Below are 23,154 nucleotides of genomic sequence, written 5' to 3' on the forward strand. Positions count from 1 at the left end.
TCATGGGCACTGTTACTGAGGAAGAAAGAGAAGTAAGGTGAATGGAATTCATTCTCAAGTATCTGATAGAATTAACCTCAAAGAATTCTGCCTAGAGTAGTGCAGTTATTTACATTGTGGGTTTTGGACATTTTCTTATAGGACCTAAAATCTGGAATTGTCATTTTTTTTAAGAAAGTGACATGGAAGTCCCCTCTGAGAAAGTAAGCGTATTACCTGAGTGAAAATAACACAGTAAAGTACTGTCATTTTTTAATATCTCAGAAACAATGATTTCCATTAGGTCTAACCACTTAGAAGGACCTTATAAGAATGAGACATAGAACCAGTAAGCATTAATGAGGATTTGGGGATAGGATATTTTTTTTTCTTTTAAAAAAAATCAAGGAAAGGCAAGAGGGCTGAGAGAGGGGCAGTTTGGGAAATAAAGTACTGGTAGGGGAAAACAGATGCCCAAGCAAGAGTGGCCTCTTTTACAGTTTTCTGGGCCCATATCAGAGACTGAGGCACAGAATGAATCTCCACACGGTTCCCAGAAAGACCGGTGCCAAGGTCTCTATGTGCTCATTCCTTGGGTACCTTCTCTTCTGCCTTCTCACTCCACAGACACCCTCAGTTTCCTCACCTTCCTGCTCAGATAATTTTGAAAGTCGCAGTGAAAAAAAAAGAAGTAAAGCCAGTACATAAGGGAAGTCTGAGAGTTTGGAAAGTGGGTGTCCCACGGATCAGCCTTGCTGATGGTGAGTGGCAGGTGGATGGGTTTTCAAAGAAGAAGCAGTTGAATGAACATGGAACATTTATAGGTCATCCTCCCCTACCCTTGTTTCCTTGTACTGTTGTCTGCTCTGACTTGGGAGGCCACTGCCAACCCCCAGGTTCACGTCCTGGTAGAGTATTTCTCTTTTCAAGGTCACGTGGAAGAGGGTAAGTTCTAAGAGTGCATGTGGAGGGGGAGGGAGGGGGAGACAGAGAGAGAGAGAGAGAACGAGAGAGGCAAGTAGGAGGGGAAGTGACTTTCATTACTAAATAAATGGCAGCCCCAGCTCAGCCCGTTACAAATCAGAAGGGAGCCTGTGAAGTGCATCACAATCCAGAAGGCCGTCTAGACATGGAAGTTCAGATGATCTTCTGCCTTTTCAGCCTTTATTGTCTGTGAAATGGAATTGTAAGCTTCGTTTTTCTGTTCCAGGTAGAGGCTTCTCAGATAACCTAGTGCTTTTATTGCTATTAACTTCCCTGCTATTAGGCCCTGGCTGGTGTAGCTCAGTGGATTGAGCGTGGGCCTGAGAACCAGACAATCACGGTTCGATTCCCAGTCAGGGCACATGCCTGGGTTGCAGGCCAGTTCCCAGCAGGGGCCAGTTCCCAGCAGGGGATGCACAAGAAGCAACTATACATTGATGTTTCCTTCCCCTCTCCTTCCCTTCCCCTCCAAAGATAAATTAAAAAAAAAAACTTCCCTTCACAATCTTATTAATAAATAAGATTGTGATATGGTACACTTCAGTTAATTAAATACTTTGTTTTCATTGGCTGGTAATGTTTCTTTGATAACTCGGAATGTACTTCAAATGTTTAGGTCCACATTCATTTTTATGACCTTTGATAACTGTTCAGTGCTGTAGAAATAATTTCTGCTGTGTGAAATATCTGGATATTTAGCCCCAGGGTAAAAAATTTGCTGTACACAGTTTATATTTTAATCAATAGCCTAATGGTAAATTCTTCTATAATTAGTTCATTTTTTCAATACCTAAGTGCTTCTTATTTGCTAGTTTCAAAAGGAGTTGCAAGTTAGCCAAATACTCATTCTCAATAATATTCTCTAATCTAAATACTTACATACATAAACTTCATGAAATCTCAGACATCATAAAAACAAAATTCTTCTAGAGAATTATAAAAATGAGATGATTAGAGAAAGGAGGCTCACGTAGACAAAAAGAGTTGCTTTTTAAAGGTAATTGCCCCAGAAGGTTGAAATCAAAGTTCCTCTCCCAGTGAAACCTAAGTGAGTACCTAGGTGAATGCTAAGTGATTTTAGTAACAATGATAACACTTTGACATATATTTATTTCTTTTGAGTATCTCCTAGAGGGAAATGGGGCCAATGTTTACTGTCTCTATATCCTAGAGGAAGGTACTGAGATTTACAAAGCTTAAGCAAGCTTGTCCAGGTTTAGAGTGAGTTAAGTTTCAAGCCCAGCTTTTATGATGTCAGTTTCTGAACTCATTTCAATGCCACCATCTGGATTTTACCTCCCGCATGGGGAGGCAGCAAGTTTGTATCGCACAGCGGCATAATTATATGTCACTTCTCTTTGAAAGCGCAGAAATGTTGTACAAATTTTGGGAAAATCACACACAAACAATGTAAAATCATTGTTGAAGATCTGGGCACGACCGACGGTAGGGCCCCCAAAACAGTGTGCTCTGTCACATTCTGAAACCTTGAGGACTGCACATTTTAGGCGATCGATTCGTTTTGAGCCAGATGTAATGAAAACGTTACTAGTTCCCATTTATTTCTATGGCCTCTCTCTGCATTGCTTTAGGTTTCCTCTTGGCAACTGCCCAGGATTTTCTCTGGCTAATGGGATGGCTTTATTAGTGTGTTAGGTTTTAGCTGGCTGCAATAGAATCCAAAGTAACAATGACAAAATGAACGTGAAAGCAAATTTCTGTTCTACTTATGTAAGTTCTGCATGTAGGCCATTGTTACTTCACACACACCCAGGGAAGAGCCCTGAGACTGAAAATCTACCACCATAAGCAGAGGGCAGGGAACAATGGAAGGAAGAGCCTGGCTACTCCTCTCTGGTAATTAGTGGTTTATTAAGCGAAACTTGCACAGAGGAGTGTCTTAGGCAGTTCCAAGATGAAACCGATGCTTGCACCATTTGGCAGGCACCAAAGGATTAGATAGGGTAAAGGCTGGAAATAGTCATGGGTACTAGTATGTTTATGTTATGAGGTACGGGAAATTACTTTACATGCTTGACCAGCCAGGACAAGAACCTATTCCAGACCTGCGTAGAACAGGAGACAAGGGAGGGGTACTGATATGTGTCAGAATGAATATCGGTCATGAGCGGTCTCTAAGGAGGGTTGGCAGAGAGCAACCTCCATTCTGGCCCGGGTCCAGCTTGTGGGATAGACAATGGTCAGTACATCGTGGAACAGTCTTTCCTCCATTCTCAACCCCTTTTGACCAGCTTTTACAAGCTAACATGCTTCTCTTCTGTGAGGCGCCCTGAGTGGTCAGGGAGGGGCTTCAGCAGCACGGTGGTAGCTCACTGAGTTGCCAGTTGACTGCATTGGAAGCACGGTCTGCAGCAACAGTACCAAGACACACAACTAAAGAGACCAATTAAAAGAAGCAGTCTAAGTATTATTAATTTTTTCCCATCATGTCCCCACCCCAGAACCAACCAGTGACTTAGTAGGTCACCTAGGCTTGAGGCTGGATTATTTAAAGCATTTACTTGAGTTTTCCTGTGTGTTGACAAAGAAATATTAGCAGATTTATCTGATATAAACACATGACAGTTAGTTTGAATAATGGTACAGATGCCCCTCCACATGCCCCTCTCCACTTGAAGCCTGATCTTTGGATATTAATGTGGCCAGATTAACCTGGACAGGCTATATAAACCACGAACACTGGCTGAAAAGTGGTGCTCTCTGGTGTAAGGAGGTTAATGGGATGGGGAACATGCCACACTAGGATGCCTATCATCTCCACTCTTCCAGCAGTGTGTGTACTAGTCCATATAAAGCATGTCTCCATAGGTCCTGACTGCATTAGATGACAGGATCCCACTGGAGACTGAACAGCTCCTCCCCACCCAGGTAACTGACCCATCCCAAGGCAAAGTCCCACTGCAGATTCCAATAAGTTGTCCCCGTTCCAATAGGGCTCGGTGCCCTCATTATCATAGCTTGTTGGTCTATGGCAAATGTCAGGACTATTACTGTGTCATTTGCTTTCCACACCTTTACCGTATTGGATGCCTTAGCCTGAGTTCCCAGCCTGGCATATGAGGCAATAGCCTGGCATATGAGGTCATGTATGTGAGTTGGTCACATAGAGTTGTGAGTTGGTCACATACATGAGTTGGTCACATACATGAGTTGGTCTGTGGGTTATATAGAAGCTGAAACCTCCCAATAACTACATTAATCAGATCACTATATTGTAAAGGCAGCCCTGCCTACTTAGCTATGCACCATCCTACCTGGGCACTACAGTGCCCACTCTCTCTGCAAACTTAATCCACAGGCTGTGCTGACAGGTCAGTTGCTAAAGTGTGCATTTTTACCAAGGCATGTTCTTCCTGACTCCCTGGAGATGTAGATGCCTTATGGGCAGGGACACGGAAGGTAACATATCTGCCTCAGACTCTTGTGAGTGAGCCCAAATATCTTTCCATGTTCTTTGTCCCCATAACGGTTTGTTTATAATCATCCATCCCTACTTTTCCATTGTCTGAGCCATAACATCAGTCCCTTTAAAACTGCCCAGCTGGCTTTGGCTGGATGGCTTAGGTGGCTGAATCATTGTCCTGTGCACCAGAAGGTTATAGTTTTGATTCCCAGTCAAGGCACATACCTAGGTTGCGTATGGGAGGCAGCTGATTGATGTTTCTGTCTCACATCAATGTCTCTTTCTCTCCCCCTATCCCTCTCCCTTTCCTTTTTCTTTCCTCTCCCTTCCTCTCTCTCTAAAATCAATAAACCTATCCTTGGGTGAGAAAAACAAATCTGCCCAACTGTTAGTACGTAGGACCACTGTTACAACAGTGACCAAGGTTCACGTGTCATTAACAACCAGACAGCTCTTCATTCAGCCCACCAACTGCTGTGGCTTGTTCTTGTTTCCATCCAGATGGTGTCAATAGACAGTTGGGCATCACTGCCATCCAGGTAGATGGATGACCTCTGCTAGAACTGTCAGGAGATACCAAGCTCCAGCTAAAACTCTTCCCATTCGTTCTTTTCAGGTTGCAGCGTCTGCCACAGAGATAAGAGATTGGAGGTCTCATATTCAACAGGGCCTAATTATTACTACAGCTCTAAAAACAAAGGCCTATTTGATAGTCTTCTGCTTAGGTAGGCATGAAATTTTGTCAGTGCAGGAGTCGGAGCTCTGGCAAAGGTAGCAAAGCAGAACATGCTGTCTATGCACCCCTTTGTGAAGGGAAGTTTTTACTGGAACTGGCTACTCTGCCGTGAGAGGCCCCACCTGCAGGAGCACTGTATACACTGCCAATCATTGCTGTTCTATTGGAGTGTATCTGGTCTCTTCCCCTTCCACAGTTGTGACCAAAATCCAAGGAGCACTCTCCTTTTTGCTGTTGGGTTTTTTTTTGGGGGGGGGGGCATAATGCCCATCTTATGTCTTTAGGGGTTTTACCAAACCATCTAATTCGAATGATAGCCTGACCTAGGAGATTCCAAGGGCCTCAATCTCTTTGTTCAGTATTTTTGCATTCTCAAAGCCACCCTGTTGCTCAGCTCCCCAGTCCTATATGTATGTCCATTTTTAACTAGGAATCATAATAGGCAAAGGCGTTGCACCAAGTATACACGTACACGTTCACCAGTACTCTCAAATTTCCACAAAAACCTGTACCCTTTTTACAGGTTTTGGTTTGGAGTAGGCTTGCCTTTGTATATGATGGCCACAGGGACAATATGGGCCTTACCCAACCATATGACTCTTAAGAGCTTTACTGTGGTGCCTGGGCCTTGTATCTTGTGTGGATTTACTGCCCATCTTCTCTGTTGTAGAGGGTTCAGCAAGGCCTGCAAGGTCTTCTGCAACAGAGGTAACATTATGTCATCAATGTATTGAGTTTCACAGAGGCTGGGAAGGAAAACAATGACAGGTCCCAGAGCCACCGTCCCATGGAGCATGGTGGGGCTATGTAAATAGCCTTGAGGGAACCCTTGGAAGGTGTACCCCAGGTGGGAAACATGTTTTCTAACTGTTTCTTTGTCACTATGACAGCATCAGTCTTGCAGCAGGAAAAGGCAAGCTTCCACACATCCAGAAAATACACAAACAACCACCACCCACACTTAGTGGCAGTGTAATGAAGCCAGCCTAAATGCACTATGATTTACGAAGGAATGCGAAAATTGAAAAATAGGGTTTGCCTGGGTGCCTGGAAGAACCAGACAGCCATCTTGGTTTTCCCACAGCCCCAACTATTTACTTAATAAACCACTGTTTACCCATCTTAATCTCCCTGGTTCAGGATCAGACTGTTGCCATGTTACAAGGACATCAGGTTGGACCAAGTCTGCCAACGAGAGCTCATTTTTGTGAAAGCGGAATGGGCTTCATCCATATGTAGCACAATCTATAGATTTTGTTGCTGCCGCCTTTTTACAAAAGTCAATTAGTGCATTTCAAATACGAAAGGTTAGCATTTACTATTGAGATGATTTCATTTTTTAAGTCGTCAAAGACCTCATGAAGACAACCTAAAGTGCAGAAAATTGTTGAATAAAACACAGAATCTTTGCTTTCTAAGTAGAAATTTATGGTGTTTTATCAGGAAAAGAACCAGGGTCTAAAATAATTCTGTCCTTTGAACAGAGAAAAAGATGATGCAACTCTAATTTTGCATCAACTTGCTTTTGATATTTAAATCCACTTCCTCAATAAATCCATCCTAATCATAGGTGGCTTGACCACACATTAAAATTTTCCCCAAAGATTTCTTTTCCACAAATCTTTACAATATTTGCTAAATGTATCCCCTAAAACTTTCTATTCTACTTAAATCTATTTAATTTATTTATTCTTAATTATATTTAGGTTACTTACAAAAATTTTATGAGACTTTAGACAAAACCAGTAATTCACTCTGAACTACTACTTTTGCTGGTACATTTTTAAGCCTCGGTAAAATAAAGTTATATTTAATTTTGATAACTCTGAAGATGTTTATTTTAATTAAAGCAACAAACTTAAAGTAACTTTAATATCAAATATTTTTCATACCACATGATCCTGAAAAGCATTTTGGTTAATTTCTCTATTTCTGAAAATTTTAGATTACCCAATCCCTAATTTAGATAGCACGCAATCCCTTTAAGCCAACTAAACTTGGTTCTTTTGCAAGTTAGCAACACCACTTGTGGGTAGAAAAATACCACATAAATATAATACATAAATAGGCACACATGAACATACAAAGAGATGCAAGCAGAAACCTCACGGCTTCCATACGAGCAGTGGTATTGTTAGGTAGGACAGACAGCAAACCAAGGCAGGGAGGAGGAGGGAGACCTGTCTCACCCATTGACCCAATAGTCCTGAGCCCAAAGTCGCCAGAGATTTGCATTCCTATTATTTGAGAGGTGAATGTTATAGTAGCAGCCAGGAATGAGTAGCCAGAGGGGAAATAAAGGCAGGGCCCTCACCTTTGTTACACTGAAGTCTGACAAAGAACTTAGTACTGGAGGCTAAAAGCAAAGGAAGACCTGTCTCCCTGAGGACCCAGTAATCCTCGGCCTGATTCAATAAGACTTTCAGGCATTCTGAACAACACCAGCAAAACATTGGTAGTGTAGGAGATGACCTTGAAAGTCATCTCCACTAGCTGGGAAAGAAAACCTTGAGACTGTGTATTCATCCCAAGGCCTAGAAGGGAGAAGATGAAGAGGAGGCTCACAGTACCCAAAGAAAAGCCCATAAAACGACTTTGGCTAATTGCCTGTCCCCTGTCATGTATACAATATGCATAAATGGAGTCTGGAGCAAGATGAGAATTTGGGCTAACAGACCCATACCTGAATTTGGGTAGCCATATCTGCTCAGGAAAACTGGCACCACCTTTACCCATCAATCAATGTGTTACTTCTTCACCTCCATCCCACCTACTATATAAGTCCTCAGAACAAAGGAATTGCTCTCTTGTTTCTCTTGGCCCTTTCTTGCCACGTGGGGTTCACTGGCCACCCAGGTCATCCAACCTCTGGCCACCATGCTCTGGCTACCCTTGCTTTCACTTTCCCATTAGAACTTACAGTTAATTTTGCCTGCACGTGAATAAGCTTGCTGATCTGTAATTCTTTACTGCATTGGCAAGAAGAACTAAGTTTCTGGGAGTTTCTCCTATAACAGTATTCATTCGAAAGACCTTTTCTCCCCACCACCCCAACTCCTGCCCCCGACCCTGCAACCTTTAGCATCCAGTCCTGATGCTAACAAAGTTGTAGACATTCTAATAGACTTTTTTAGTTTCACTTATTTCTCTAATTTTCTAACCCTGGATTCTGGCTCTAGCTGAGTGTCTGTGGCCAGCCAAACCGCCCATAAGTGCAGCCAGCCCACAGCTGCAGCCATAAGTCTTCCTTCCTTGCCACAATGTGCAATGCGTAGTTCCTCAAACGAATACACAGCTGACGTTTTCAGGGAACCCCCATACTCATGAAACAGTACATATGTATCTAGCTCATGGGCCACCCCTCCCCACATGAAGGCTGATGGTCAACCAGGGATTTCCCTCATGGATGTCTCTTTCACAAGACCCTTTTCTTCAGGATACTGGCTTGTTCACCAACTGTTAGTGGCCAAATCCCCAAGGCTGAAAATCTACCTTTATACATGAAGCTCAGGAAACAACTAAAGGAAGAGGCTGACCACTCCAGACTAGTAACTGAATAGAGTTTGTTAAAGGATACTTACATATGAGGCACGATTTGGGCAACTGTGAGATAAAAAGGATCCCCGTGCTGCCCGGCAGGGGCCGAAGATTCACATAGTGTAAAAGGGGGGAACAGTCGAGGGTACTAGTACATGAAGCTGCCAGGTACAGAAAATCGCTTTACGTGTTTGACCAGGTCAGGACAACCACCTCTTCCAGGAACCAGAACAGAACAGAAGGCAAGGGAGGGGTGCTCATTTATGTCACTGTGAACATCAAGTATAATCATACGGTCTAGTCTCTAAGGGGATTTGCAGAAAGCAACCTCAATTCCAGCTTGTGGGACAATCAGTGGTCACGTTACGGAATAGTGTCTCCTCCACAGCAGTCCAGGGCTGATCTGGCCATTGCTTGACCATCAGACACTGATGCCATGTCTAACTGTCACCCTTCTAATAGTGCCTCGTGGTCCAATGTGAATGATTGCTCGAGCTCTAGCCATTAATCCCCCTCTTGTCCGCAGGAAGGAGAAAGGAGTTCTTGAATATATTGGCCAGAATTTAGTCACATAACCACATCTAACTGGGGGATGTTGGAACTGTAGCATTTTAATTGGTACCTGGCTAATAATCAGGGTTCTGTTGGAAGGAGGGGAGAGAGAGTAGGATGCTAGGAAACACCCAGCAATCTCTGCCTCAGTTAGTGAATGGCTCCTTATTTTCATGTACCTGAAATGACTTTGAAAGTGTCTTTTCTGTGGAAAAAATTTGTATGTCAGAGAATCTATCAGGTTTCTGCCTGGGGATCATAGTCATTGCATTACCAAGAACAAGAAAAGATGAATAATAAATAATTTGCTATATTATTTTGCATTTAAATTAAGCAATAGCCTTTCAAACCATTTTTATATACAATTCAGATTTCAAAAGGCCAAATGTGTAACTAATGGCACTTTAGTCATTTTTCTTTGCTCTCATCCCTTAGAGAAATGAGGATGCATTGGGAATTTAGATTTATCACAACCATTAAATATATACATTTATACCACATCATGACCACTATTTAATTATACACAGTTTATAACATTTTCTTTCAATGTTTAGCACAGTGTCTTACACATCATTGATATATAATCAATGAGTGCTAAATTGAATTGACCTTCACTACTCAGTTGAATTTATTTGCCTGATAGATGAAAGGCCCTTGATAGATTCTGCTGCTGTCCAGTCATTAATCTCATGACAGTGTTACACTGACTCTGATGTAATTTGACGACATTGGACATTGGGGTTATTGCTATGCATAGAGAAGACCACAGGGGATCAGGTTACTTCCCAGATGTGTAAGTGTTTCGCCTCTGCTAGTGACCACACCTGCATCTTTAGGGACTAGGAAATGCTCCAGAATCCTGAAGTGCACAGGGGTTAATCAAATCAGCTCTCATCTGGAGAATAAGGATTATCACAAAATTCATTACTAAATGTAATTACCATGTTTATGACAGTCTTTAATCTTATTTAATCCTTCTCAAGTATCGACTTGGTAACGTACTATGAGAGTGCATTTGATTATTTTCTTTGTATTTGAGCTCCATGTCTGGTGATTTAGCTTTTAAAATGACATAAAATTGTAATGAACGGGACCCCTTACTGACTGTCTCTGCTTACAAGTTATGCAACAGAACAAACCTTTCACCTATCATTAGATTTCATTTGTCTTTAAGTGTATTCTTAACTTCGGAATTAGGATGGCCTAGTTTTCTCAGTCATCCTGGGCACCTCTCCAGCTTTCTTCCTAGTCACCTTCCTAATGCACTAAACTGGAAAACAAACAGCTCGTATTCACAGATTTATAAAGGGTGGGTCACCATTTTTACTGAGCACCATTGTCATCTGTTTGGCTTTCAGAGTCTCTAATTCTGCAAATGGATAGGGTGAAAATTGTACTCTACAACTTTTGCATTTAAAAAATATCTTTACAAATCTTTCTGTACAGAACAAAACTCCCACACAAATCTATGTTCTCTGCTGGCTGGGTTAGGGGCTGGGAGGTAGGACAGTAGAGCATAGGTACTAAGACTTGTAGTTGAAGGTATTTGGTCCATCTGTGTTTTGCAGTTTGCATGAGCATTCTCTTTGACAGGAATGTTCTTTCTTCATGGGTTTTCTCAGCTCCCCCTTCTCCTAGCCAAGATGGCATCGGTGTGAGGGAGAACTCTAACGTTCCCCTCAGGATAATGGGCTGAAGGTAAGGGGAGGCAGCTTGTCCACATGTAGGTCCCCGCCCTGCCTCTTGGGTCTTCCCACCCTCCCTAGAGCTGATTTTGCTTTTCCTGTTTGCTGGGGAGCTTGTGGCATCCACCACTGCTTCGGGGCTGGTAAAACCTGCAAACTGTTTTTTCAGCACATTTTGAGCCTTGTGGCATCACTTGGCTGACCTGACCCACTGTTTTCTCACTGGCACAGTAGACCCTCGAGACTCTGCTGCTTCTTTCCTTCTGGGCACCTCCTTCAGCTGTCCACTCCATGGGAAATACTGTCATCCCCAGGGTGTCACCCTGCCCTAAACATAGCAGCTCTTCTATGAATCCCAGGGACACCCTGGTGTGGGGGCAAGGGCTTCTCCATACAGGGAGGCTGGGAGGCACTTAGAGACGACCATGGCCCTCTCTTGGCCATTCCCCATCTTCAGATGTGTCCACACATGTGTGCCAGAACACCGTGAGAGGCTGCATCCTCACTGGCTTATAGCCATTCCTCCTACTGGGGGGTTATGTTCTTTTATCACCCTCCCACGTGTGAGGCTGGATGTTGCAGTTGTGAGGAAGTACGGACATGGTGCCCTGCTTCTCTTTCTATAGTGTCCCCTGCTCCTCGCACTGGAAGAGCTTTGGTTTGCAGGGCTCCTCCACGCTGTTTTCTCCTCTTCAAGTTGCCTTTTGCTCTCCTGTTTCACTGGGGCTACAGTGATGGACAGGTTGCCTTGGGAGTGGGGAGAGAATTACAGACAATACTGTTACCGATACAAGAAAATAATTAAGAGGTATTTAAAGATTTAAAGAATATCGTTACTGTTTCATTAAAAAAACATTCCGTATGTTTCTGAAGTGTACAACTTCATTATTTCTCATATTTAAAAAATGCACTTACAACGATTTTACTTTAAATTAGTAAGTAGGATGGGAGTTTCTAGGCTACCCTTAGTATTTTATTAGTAGGCTAACTTTGAATAGTTAAAGTAATTTTATTCTAATTGATTTAACTAATGTTATTTTTAAATCAATTACCAATACAACAGGTCACTACAATGGCTAAGCTATATAGTACTGTACATCTAGTAACATGTTTCCAGAACTCAGCCTAACAATTATGAGCATAGGCCCCTGGCCAGCTCAAGTTCTCCGTGACAATGAATCTCACAGTCCAGGATCTTTATGGAACCAGGCTCTGGTCAGTCTCCTTGCAGGGACAGGGCTACATCTTCCTGGTTCTAAGAACCAGGAAACTCCAGATGTGGAACAAGCCAATCAAATTTAACGAGTCAGAGACCAGCAAGGATGGTGCGGGGAAGGAAGCGTTAGTCTGTAGTATACTGCCTGGCTGATACCAATGAATTGTTCTTCCTTTTGCATGGGTCACCTTTACAGAGCTAGGAAGCACAGAAGAGATAACACAGGATGTGAACTAGACCAGGTGTGCATGGTTATCACCAAGCCCTGAGAAAAAAATCTCCCGTTTACATATACAGGGTATTGCAAATCAGCCAGCAAATACTAATGAGTGCCGCTCTGTGCCAGACATGCTGGGCTCTTTAGAGGATATTGATGACCCAGTCCCTGATTTTAAAGCGCAATTGTCTTGTCGAAAAGATCATTCATTCATTCATTCATTCGGCAAATATTTATTGAGTTCATCCTTTGTGCCAGGCACTGTGATACGTGGGCATAGAGCAGAAAGCAGATAAACAGGAACCCTCCGTGGAGCTTATAATCAGGTGATATTGACACTCAATAAGTGACTCTGTATCAGAATATCCCCAATTCTAGTCATCTGGAGTTTTTTTCCTTCACTATCAAATTAAAGAATTCAAGCAGAAGTGCTATGGTCCCCAGGCATTCATGAGGAAAGTAGGACTTGAACTAGCCTTGAAAGGAAATTAGGCTGTGCATATGCCCAAAAGAGTGAGAGCCTGTTCTGGATGAGGAAAATTGTAGGGACAGTGTATAGAGTTCATTAAAGGGTGTTCACAAGGGGATCCAATCTACAGATCAGTTGTTGAGGCCCATGAAGGACCAGAAATAAGGAGGCTGAATTCCAGACAAGACTGTGCTGCAAACTAACTTTGTGACTATAAACAACAACCCTGCCTCATATCTGGTCCAGAAGTGAGAGAGCTGGGTTGCACGATCCCAAAGACTCCCCTCAGCTTGCGCATGTGCAGCCCTGTTCACTCCTACAGGGATCAGCAGGCTCTTGGTGGCAGCGGGCGTGGTGCCTGAGAAGAGCCCCAAATCTCAGGACAAGCTCTGCAAATTCCGTCAAATTAGATGATGGCAAAAGTCACCATTTATACTCTGGAGCATGATTATATGCGATTTTCTGTCATTTTCTTATTATTTCAGTAATTTCCCTAGTAGATTACACGTTCTTTCAAAGCAGGGATCAAGAAGAGCAGAGTATATATTATTGTCTGGGTCAAGTAAAAGTCATTTGACATCAGAAGAGTGGATCTGCACTTAACCATTCTTAAATTATTCATATTTCACCCTCTGGAGTAGGTTAAATTCTGCCTCTAGTGATTTATATGTCTTACTTATTACTTTAGCCAATTGATCCTTTTCCATAGATCATGAAAATGTAAAATTCAGTTCAGCCCTCGTCAGAATGATTTGTTTGTTCCAGTTTCATAAAGTGTTATTATACTTGTAAAACAGGAGAGAGATAATCTCACAAATATTAGATATGAATAGGCAGTGCAGGTGTCTCTATCCCCTGTGTTATAATACCAGAGATAACAGAAAATACTTAGTTTCCAAGAACCTGGTTTTACTGTCATGGGGATAAAATCCGACTTGGGGAGAGTGAGACAGAGAAGAGTCTGGTTAGTATGTGTTCTGGAACCAGACTGCCTGCATTTGAATCCAAGCTCTGATACTTACCTGTAAATAAACCTGGACAAGTTAGTGAACCTCTCTGTGCCTCAGTTTCCTCATCTGTCCAGAGGAGATGATCACAGTGCCAACCTGAAAGATAAAATAAATTAGCATTTGTAAAATGGTTACAACAGGGCCTGACAAAGAGAAAGTACTTTTTCATTTGGGTTATGATTTAGGAGGGAGTTAAAGGGAGAGGAAATAGGAAGTGCAAATACATCCTGTAGAGAAGCTGGTGGCGAGGAAGGTGAGGAACTGGAGCACATTTACAGAAAGGGGAAGAATCAAGCAATTGAGCACTGGTGTTTCTGTGTATTTTCATTTCCCAAGAAAAGGACAGTGTATGGTTATCTGAAGGTGAATGGAATGGAGCCAGTGATCAGAAAGACAGAAGAGGGAGGGGGATGGCTGTGGGGGCAGGATGATCTGTACTAAGGAGACAGGTCGAGGTTTTAGGAGGCAAGTAACTGTTGAATAGTTTTCTCTGTATCCCTCAGAAGTCCAGCTAGCCTGTATAATATGTTGCAGATTTGGCATTGAAATTCAGAAGAGAACAGTGCAGATCCCCATACCCCTTAGCTGTTCAGGATCAGGCAGTGGATGGGGAGAAATTAAAAATTCACAAACATTTAATGGGCTGTTACCCTGAATCAGAGTGTGAGACTCTGACAGAATAGTGCAGTTGAGCAGAAGGCACTCTAATGACAGGCTAAAGAGTAGCTGTAGCCTGTGGTGGTGCATCTGGGTCATTCTGGAACAAGCCTCACAGACAGACGAACACAGTGTTCACCAGACAGTGGCAGACTGGCTTCAGCAACACAGGCGTCAGGCGGCCTTAGCTAAGTGACAGGCAGCCCAGCAGCCACCAAGCCATGGAAGTCTACTAAACAGCTGGGCTGTGTTCAGATGCCTGAAGTGTGGCCACTCAGATTTCAATCTTTTTACCACCATTGCCACAAAATATAATTCAGTCCAAGAGTCAAGTTCAAATCAGAGATCTCTCTTTCTCCATCTCTGTCTCTCTCTCATAGACACACCCGCAGTCTTAACTGGAATGTTTAAATATATCCTGTAACATTTGCTCAGTAAATAAAGCTGTATGAACTGAAATCTTTCGTATCCAGAGAGAGGAGCAGCTTTGCCAGCAGATTGGGTATCATATATATTTGGCAATTTGGAAAAAACACAGAAGAACTGTAAGCTCAGCTACAATAAGAGGAAGAGGGTTTTTTGAGCCAGAAGATCTTGGGCACCATAAAGACCACCAGGGACACCATCTTCATGGCGATAAGTGCTAAGAGGTCTAAGAGAAGCCTGTTAAGCCTGTATTTTCTACATTCTCAGGAAAGACCCATACTCCTGTGTGGGTGAGAGTCAGTATATTAAAGGGGTGAAGCGTTGAATCAAATAAAATATAAAAGAGTTTGGCATTACTTGACATAGTGTAAGCTCTGCATAATGTTTCTACTTTTTCTCCCTTCCACCCAAGGTAATTCCCTTTTTAAGTATTGCTTCTCAGTATAGACGACAGCATTTTGTCCCTAGCTAAAAGGATTTCAGGCACCAGCAGCAGGAGTGGGGAAGATTATTTTTTATAGGATACTCTTCCCAGAGTTCCTCAGTCTATGCACATGGGCCGACTTCTCTTCTACCAGATAAACTCACCTTGCCAAATATTTGCTTGAAAGTGTATCCCACATGGTTGGACCCACCCAGAACCTCTCAGATCCCATATACCAGTTTTTTGCACTCATCCCCAGCTTCTGCTTGTTTTGCTGCTAACTGCTTGCATGACAACCTTTAGAGGCTCACCCATGGACAGAACCAGAAAAGCCTCAGAGCTCTATTGCTCCCTAAAGCAGCAATGGCTGAGAAACACAGGAGTGGAAAAGCCCAGACCCCTTGTCTAGAGATGTGGTGAACTTCTGAGTATAATTTATGCTCCCAAACTTCCCAAAGGTTCAGACTGAAGTTGGAATCACCTAAAATTTCACACCTGCTTGGCTTCTTCTCTTTCTATGTTCTACATCCCCAACTCCCTTACCGGTTCTCCTGGGAACGCATTTTTATTAAGTCACTGGCATCAAAATCCTTGGCTCAGGATCTAAGGCTGGGAATACTCAGCCTAAAATAGTCATTATCATTCATTCATTCATTCATTCACTCATTAAAAAAGCACACTCAGTGTCTAAGTGCTTTTTCCCCGTCTAATGAAGAAGAGTGATATATAGTTGGCTGAAAGGTAGCGTGGATATTCTCAAGGTTTTCTGTGGACCATTTAGAGACTATACATTTCTAGAGCCAAAGGAAACTTTTAAAATATGACCATATCATCAGATCTTATAAAATACTTTATGCCTAGTAAGTTCTTAAGTGTGGGACAAGATTTGATCAGTCCTTGGCTTCATAATATTGACTGTTGAGGAGAACCAATCAATTGCTTAGAATTCCATTTAATTCATAAACATTGATTGGGCTCTTCTGAATCAGAGTATTAGAAACTGACAGGCTAATAAGTACAATACAATAAGTATATCTTGACTAATGTATGCAATGCTGTGAAAATATGATAGGAGGAATGATACTTTCCCAAGAAAATGAAAGGCTGAGCCTCAGAGGATAAGTTGAATTCATTCTGGACAGAAGCACAGAGAGGCATTTTAGAAAGGGAAAAGCAAGCTCCGCAGCAACTAGGTGGTGAAGGGCGTTGGCGGAGTTCTGGAAGAGTGAGTAGTTTAGTGAATCAAAACAAGTTTCCATGAAGAGGGGAGGCAGGAGGTAAACCTGGAGGCCTAGGTTAGAGCCACTCAGTGGTGGGCCTTAGCGACTTTAGGACTTTATCCTGTAGTATGGGGAAATATCTCTTCAAAGATATTTGAGAATGTCAAGGTTTGCCTTAGAAACAATATGAAGGATGTGTTTGAGAGAAGGCTCCTGTGAGAAACATTTGTTAGAAAGCTGTCATTAAGTTAAATCATATATAATTTTCAATATCCAACCATTTTGACCCCCAAGAAATGACAGTTTCATAAAGTTCCAAATAATAAACTAGCCAAGACAAATGAGGAACAAAGACTGGAGACAAGGAGTAAAACACAAGAGACATGTAAGAAAGAAAATTGGCATAAAATGAATGATCCATGGTATGCAGGGGCAGAGCAAATTGCAGGGATTAGATGTGATAGTGAAGGAAATTTTAGTCATGAAAATGATGGAGGGAATTATGAAAAGTATCCACAAAGAAAACAGGGCTCCCTCCTGGCCAGGTGTCTGGGTTGGAGCGTTGTCATGTACACCAAAAGTTTCCAGGTTGGTTCCTGGTCAGGGCACAAACCCAGATTGCAGGTTCAATCCCTAGTAGGGGCGTGTATGGGAGGCAACCAATGGATGTTTCCCTCGGTCCCTTCCTCTCTCTCTCTCTAAAACCAATAAACATATCCTCAGGTGAGAACTAAAAAAAAAAAAGAAAGAAAGAAAAGAGGGCTTACTGGAGAAGTAATGGGGAACCACACCAGACCTCAGCCACTCCTGGCCCTTCACGTATTACCTTGCAGTGCCTCATTTTTTTGTTCCTTCCTTTTCTGCTACTTGACGTTGTGCAGGCCCATGATATTCAAATTCCTATAGTTGTATCAGCTTCTAAAGTTAAGCATACAAATAATGCAATCCCAAGTGCATTCATTTAACTAAAACAGGCCTCTAAATAAAAATAAAAGTAGAATAATAACAAGAGAATCCTGGTGGTCTTCTACTGCAGGTAACCTGATCTAGCCAGATCATTCTTTAACATGTGAAGGGTCTTCTCAGAGAAGGGCATACAGGGGACTCTGAAACTCTCAGAGAATAAATGGGAACACCTGTCTGTTTTTCCTGCTCTGACCTCAACTCTTCCAGGACCACACTATTTCTATAAAAAGTGCCACTAAAATGTTTCTGTTTGCTCTGGAATAGATGTTGGCTAAAGCATAATTTTTGTTGCAAAGAAGACATGCCATTTTATTTTCCTTCAAAACACACTACCTTCCTAAAACAGAAATCATTTTTTTGCTTAGTACAGTCAAGAACTGGAGAACCACAGGTCTGTCTGCACATCTCATGTAATGTTATGCTACTTGGGACAAGGATGCTGTTTAAAATGATGCTAATTAGACTTTGGAGAAAAAACAGATTCTAGGAATCCAATAAAAAGATTGACTAAAGAAACACTGAATTTATTTCTGTCTGCTTTTTCTTGTAACAGTTTTTTGTAAGAATTTAATTTCGATCTGCTATTTCTTAGAATTACTGAGAAATGTACAGTATTAAAAGGAAATGTTTTTCTGGTATTTTTCTTAATATTTTTATGGCATTCAATGAGTTTAAGCCAATATTTGGAGAATCCTGTTGAGGGGTTGGCTTCAGGGCCATTTACGCCATGAACACTTATTGACCATGACCTCCATGCCAGACACTGTGATAACTACTGGAGACACAGCGGTAAACAAAACTAGGTGTGGTTTTTCCTCTCAGGACACTTGAGGTTTAGAGATAATGACAAACATTAAACAAATAATCACACAAATAAGTATGCATTTTCTCTTCATGAGTTCATGAAGAGAAAATATTTGATATTACATAGTGGATGATTAAGTCCTAGTCAACAGAATATTCTCTGAGAAAGTGATTTTTAAAGTTGAGCTCTGAAAAATGAGAGAAAGTCAGCCAGGTGACGAGGGAATGGAAGAGCACTCCAGGTGGAGGAAGCTCCAAGTCCAAAGCCCTCAGGTGGGAAGGACGATGACAATCCTCATGCAGTGCATAGAGGGCTAGCGTGGCCTGAGCATGCAAGAGCAAAGGACAAAAGTTTCCAAGCCAAGCTGAAGTTGCAGCCAGAGGCTACATCAAACAGGACTTTGGAGGTCACGTTAAGAATTCTGGTCCTTAGCATAAGCTCAACAGGACGTCACTGACTGCTGGAGGGTGGTGGAATTAGATTTACCTACACTAATCATTTGAAGCCAGTCAGTTTTTAATCAGCATTTAGCAAGTGCTGTGTAACTGCTCTAGGGATTCAGAGTTCACCTTAGACATGGCCTCTCTCTCAAGTCATATCTGGTGTGGAAGTTTGGCGAGAAATAGAGTGTGGGCTAAAGCATAGAGGCAGGAATGAGATAATCTTGGGAAGAGAATAGCCAAAGCATCTTTACTTAGCCAATGGGAGGTAATGTACAGAGTTCTGTTTTTTGCTCTTCTGTGCAAATGTTAAAAAAAGTGTCATCTGACCAAAGGAGATGTACTCAGTAATTCTGCCCACTGAAACCCTCTGTTCACAGATCAGGAACCACACAAAGAACTGTGCATCCAGCTCCATCTCTTTACCCCACCAGTGCTCCTCGACCTTGATGTGGAGTGACCACTTGGAAAGGTGAGATTCAGAAGCTGCCAGGATTCACAGCATAGCCGGCCCCGTCTCCCTGTTCTGATCTGAGTTTGTACAACAGAAGACTATCTCTAATGCAACAGCATGGATGGAACTGGAAAGCATTATGCTGAGCGAAATAAGCCAGGCGGTGAAAGGCAAATACCATATGGTATCACCGCTAACAGGAATCTAAACAACAAAACAAACTGCAAAATAGGACCAATGACACTCAAATACAGAACAGGCTGACAGGGTCCAGAGGGGAGAGGGGAGAGAATCATAGGGGAAAAGGGGATGGACTCACATGAATAAGTATAAAGGACACATGGACAATAACTAAGGGTGGGGGGTGGAAATGGGAGGTAGGTGGGGAGCACGGGGCGGGGGGTTGGGCAGGGCTGGGAATATAAGACTGAAAACTGTACTTGAACAAGAATTAAATAAAATAAAAAAATAAAATTATATACATTATTTAAAAAAAGAAGAAGAATATCTCTAAGAAAAAAGTGGAGATTAAGCACACATATCTGATTAAGGAGGACTAGATTCCTTAGAAGAGCTTTTGTGTTTTTACTGACTTCACATAAATTTCCTCCAACTGTGAACTTTCTGAAATTCGGTCCAGTCTGATCTTGTGATTGATCAATTTTCACATCACTGATTTCATAGTAAGAAGAGTTTCAGAGAGCATTTTAAAGAGAAGCCAGCCACCCTTGTTTTAATTTGACAACAGGACTCAGTGGGGTTAGCATCCTCTTGTTTGACCTTCTGGTGAGATCTATTCCGTTTTCTGATGCCATTTTCATTTTAAATTTCACTGAGAAGACAAAGTAAGATGTCAACACAACAGTTCCATAACAGTAATAAGCATTTCATGACCATATATAGTTTTCTTTTCAAACATGCATGTATTTTAATAGACATTGCTAGATAAAAGTTAAAAAACGGTGTTAACAGTAAAATGATTATCCAAGTGGAAACATGTATCTACACTCTTTACCCAGATGAGTATGACTTCTTCAACTCTAGTTCAAAAGGAGCTTTGATTAGCATTTTATTTCTTTTGAATATTTTGTGTATTATTTCAATCATTATTAGGGCTGCTTTTAGGAATATGTGGCACTTTGGTAGGAAAAAGCTGTCTACAGTGGAATACATGTATTCTTTAGTAACACACATAATGAGGACATGGTATTATTACCAATTATTCAAAAATATTCTACACCTATAGAGATATTAATGACTGTAATATCCTATTGATGAATGTATCCTTATTTATATATATTCTTACCTGATATTAGATATTTAAGAAGTTGTAACTTTTTTCTTTATTTCTTTTTCTCTTTCTTTTTAACTGAATTTATTGGAGTGACATTGGTTGATAAAATTATATAGGTTTCAGGTATACAATTTTATAATACATTATCTGTATATTGTATTGATTAGATCTATTTTGTATAATGCATATAATTCAATGAGTGAACACTCTAGTAAACAGACCATAATGCCAAATATGATACATGTTGATCATTTTAAATTTTGAGCACCTGACTGTCCTGCCTCCAACACATCTTTTCAATATTTCTGCCATTGACTGCAGGGTCAACTGAACGAATAGCCTTGTGAGCACTACGGCATTGTGGGATCTTTTTTGTTTTAATGAGATAACATGAAAAGTTCCACACTTAACTCCTTGCATAAGTTTAACTCTTCATTTAATGAAAAGTCAGCACGTTCATTTCACTCCTTTTCTGGGCAGGTCTGTGTACAGTAACTCCTCAGCATGAATTGTTACGCTGGATGTGGACACTCACGTAGCTCAATTCCATTGGCCATTTGTCCTCCTACCGTTGAGATAATGGAAAAACAATCACTTTCGTTCTTCAGGGGAAGATCTAAATGTGGTTTTCAATAGACATGCAGTGCACAAGGGTGCCCAAAGGGTAAAAATAAGCTGGCTGATCCTGAAACACAGCTTAAAAGTCACTAGGCCAATAAAATTTTTTCTCAGTTCAACCTTTATAGTCCTGTATTCTATCCCTAAATATAAACATATAATGCATGTAAGCTGGGCCCTGTTTTGTTATAAACACAGATTCCCCTGGAAAACAAATGAAGGGAAAAGAAGGGAGAGAACCACTTCTCATCTCTTTATTGATCAGGGTACTATAATTTCAGTTTTAATTTTTTATAGTAAATCTTATTATATTTCCCTTTCATCATAAAAATAATCCAGGCTGTCTATAGGAACTTTGGAAAACAAAGAACATTAGAAAGAAAGATAGCTTACTAAACTTCCCCTACTCAAGAAAACTCCACCATCATTTTAGTATATTTTTCTCTTATTTTTCCTCTGTAATTTTTTAAGTTTTGTTTTACATACTTATAAATGTATTATTGTCCCCTGATTTTGTCTCATTTACCATAAAATAAGCATTCCTTATACTGTTTATGAATTGTTTTAAGAGTTATTTTAGTATTTATATATTCATCTATTAAAATGATACACTATAGTTTACTCAATCATAATCTGTGTTCAACTTGGCACCATGATGAACAGAACTGTATCATATCCCAAAATTCAAATGCAGAGATTTTTCTTTAAAATATTTGCTGCTTTTTAAACCATAAGTTTACTTTAAGAATAAAGTAAACTTTACTTTACTTTAAAGAATAAATACTTTGTAAATTGTTAAATTCTTTAAAGATTCATGTAGTCTGACTTCTTTCCAAAAGCATTATAGTTATTTAAAATTTCCTCAGCAACGAATGAGGGTTTCTGTTTTGCTTTACCCTAGCGAAAATTGTGCATTATCTTAAAAAAAAATCACATACATGATACTTTGTTGGTTTAATAGGACAAAAATTATAGGTTGTGTATATTTCAATCTGCATTCCTTCTTAATGCCCTTTTAGAGTATAGTTATATGTTAATTAGGGTTTATTTTTATGGCAAGATTACTTGATCATTTGATATGTCTACAATTAATATAGCTTCACGATTTGATTATTCTTCTGGTTTAGAAACTTGGAAGCAGAAAAATTACTCAGAAAGAAAAGCATATACTTAACATAATTTAATGATCCAGAGGCTTAAGTAATTCAAAATCCAGAGTTAAATTACTTTTATTTTCAAGACACACAAGTCATTACTTTGAACCAGAATGTTTTTGATGTCTAAGATATTTATATTTCTTACTTATATCTCATTTCTCATGCCATACCCAAAATTATCTCTATTTTTGCTCACTACATCTTTCTCTCTCTATTCTAACAGATAATGAAAGAATGGAAATGGATTTTTCTTACAATTCCTGCTGCCATGAATTTGTGTATTTCTTCCCATCTGAGAAGGAGGATTTTATATTTTAATTTGGATTATTTTTTCATTCTCATCTTTTTAAATTTTAATTATTTTTGTCAGTAATACTCACTGAGAATAGGTTTATCATTATAACCTATGTCTCCAAAGTGTTAAATTGACTCCTTTTTTAATAAATTTTTTATTGTTGTTCAATTACAGTTGTCCCCATTTTCCCCCATTGTTCTCCCCTGCCCACCCCACCCTCCCACTTTTCCCACTTTTGGTCCTCCCTCCCCCACCCCCACCCCCACACTGTTGTCTTTAAGTTGACTTCTGGAGCCGGATTTTGAGCATGAATTTAAGAAGCTGGGCAGTATTTCACAGATGGTGATTAATCAAAAAGTGAAAAAAAGAAAAACCCATCTTCTAGGAGTTCGCCCCCGACTTCAAACTTTGATCTGAATTTAAACTGATGTGGACAACTTTGCATTTTGTTGTTGTTTTCATTTTATAGTGTGAGTTTAAAAAATCAGTATAAGTGTTTGACGATGTAAAGTCAACATACTGAAATTAGAATTTAATTGATAGAACATATATTTAATGAGATAGAAAAGTATGCTAACTGAAGGCAGGA

At 40.7% G+C, this 23,154-nt stretch overlaps 1 protein-coding gene across 2 annotated transcripts in view; it reads left to right on the forward strand.

Annotated features, from left to right (window-relative positions):
* The window catches only part of PTGER3 (prostaglandin E receptor 3), an 83,739-nt gene that overhangs the window by 55,844 nt on the left and 4,741 nt on the right, over positions 1 to 23,154 (forward strand). The window contains exons 3-4 of one of the 2 annotated variants that reach the window (XM_037042491.1): positions 19,128 to 19,219; positions 22,494 to 22,733. In XM_037042491.1, the coding sequence (XP_036898386.1) occupies positions 19,128 to 19,219; positions 22,494 to 22,497 (96 nt within the window). In that variant the 3' untranslated portion in view covers positions 22,498 to 22,733. Of the gene's footprint in view, positions 1 to 19,127; positions 19,220 to 22,493; positions 22,734 to 23,154 lie in introns of those variants that run through there. The other variant, XM_037042481.1, reaches the window with a different exon arrangement.

This window comes from Sturnira hondurensis, unplaced genomic scaffold, assembly GCF_014824575.4.
Source record: "Sturnira hondurensis isolate 20B ecotype Veracruz unplaced genomic scaffold, ASM1482457v3 Scaffold0000648, whole genome shotgun sequence".
NCBI classification, from domain to species: domain Eukaryota; kingdom Metazoa; phylum Chordata; class Mammalia; order Chiroptera; family Phyllostomidae; genus Sturnira; species Sturnira hondurensis.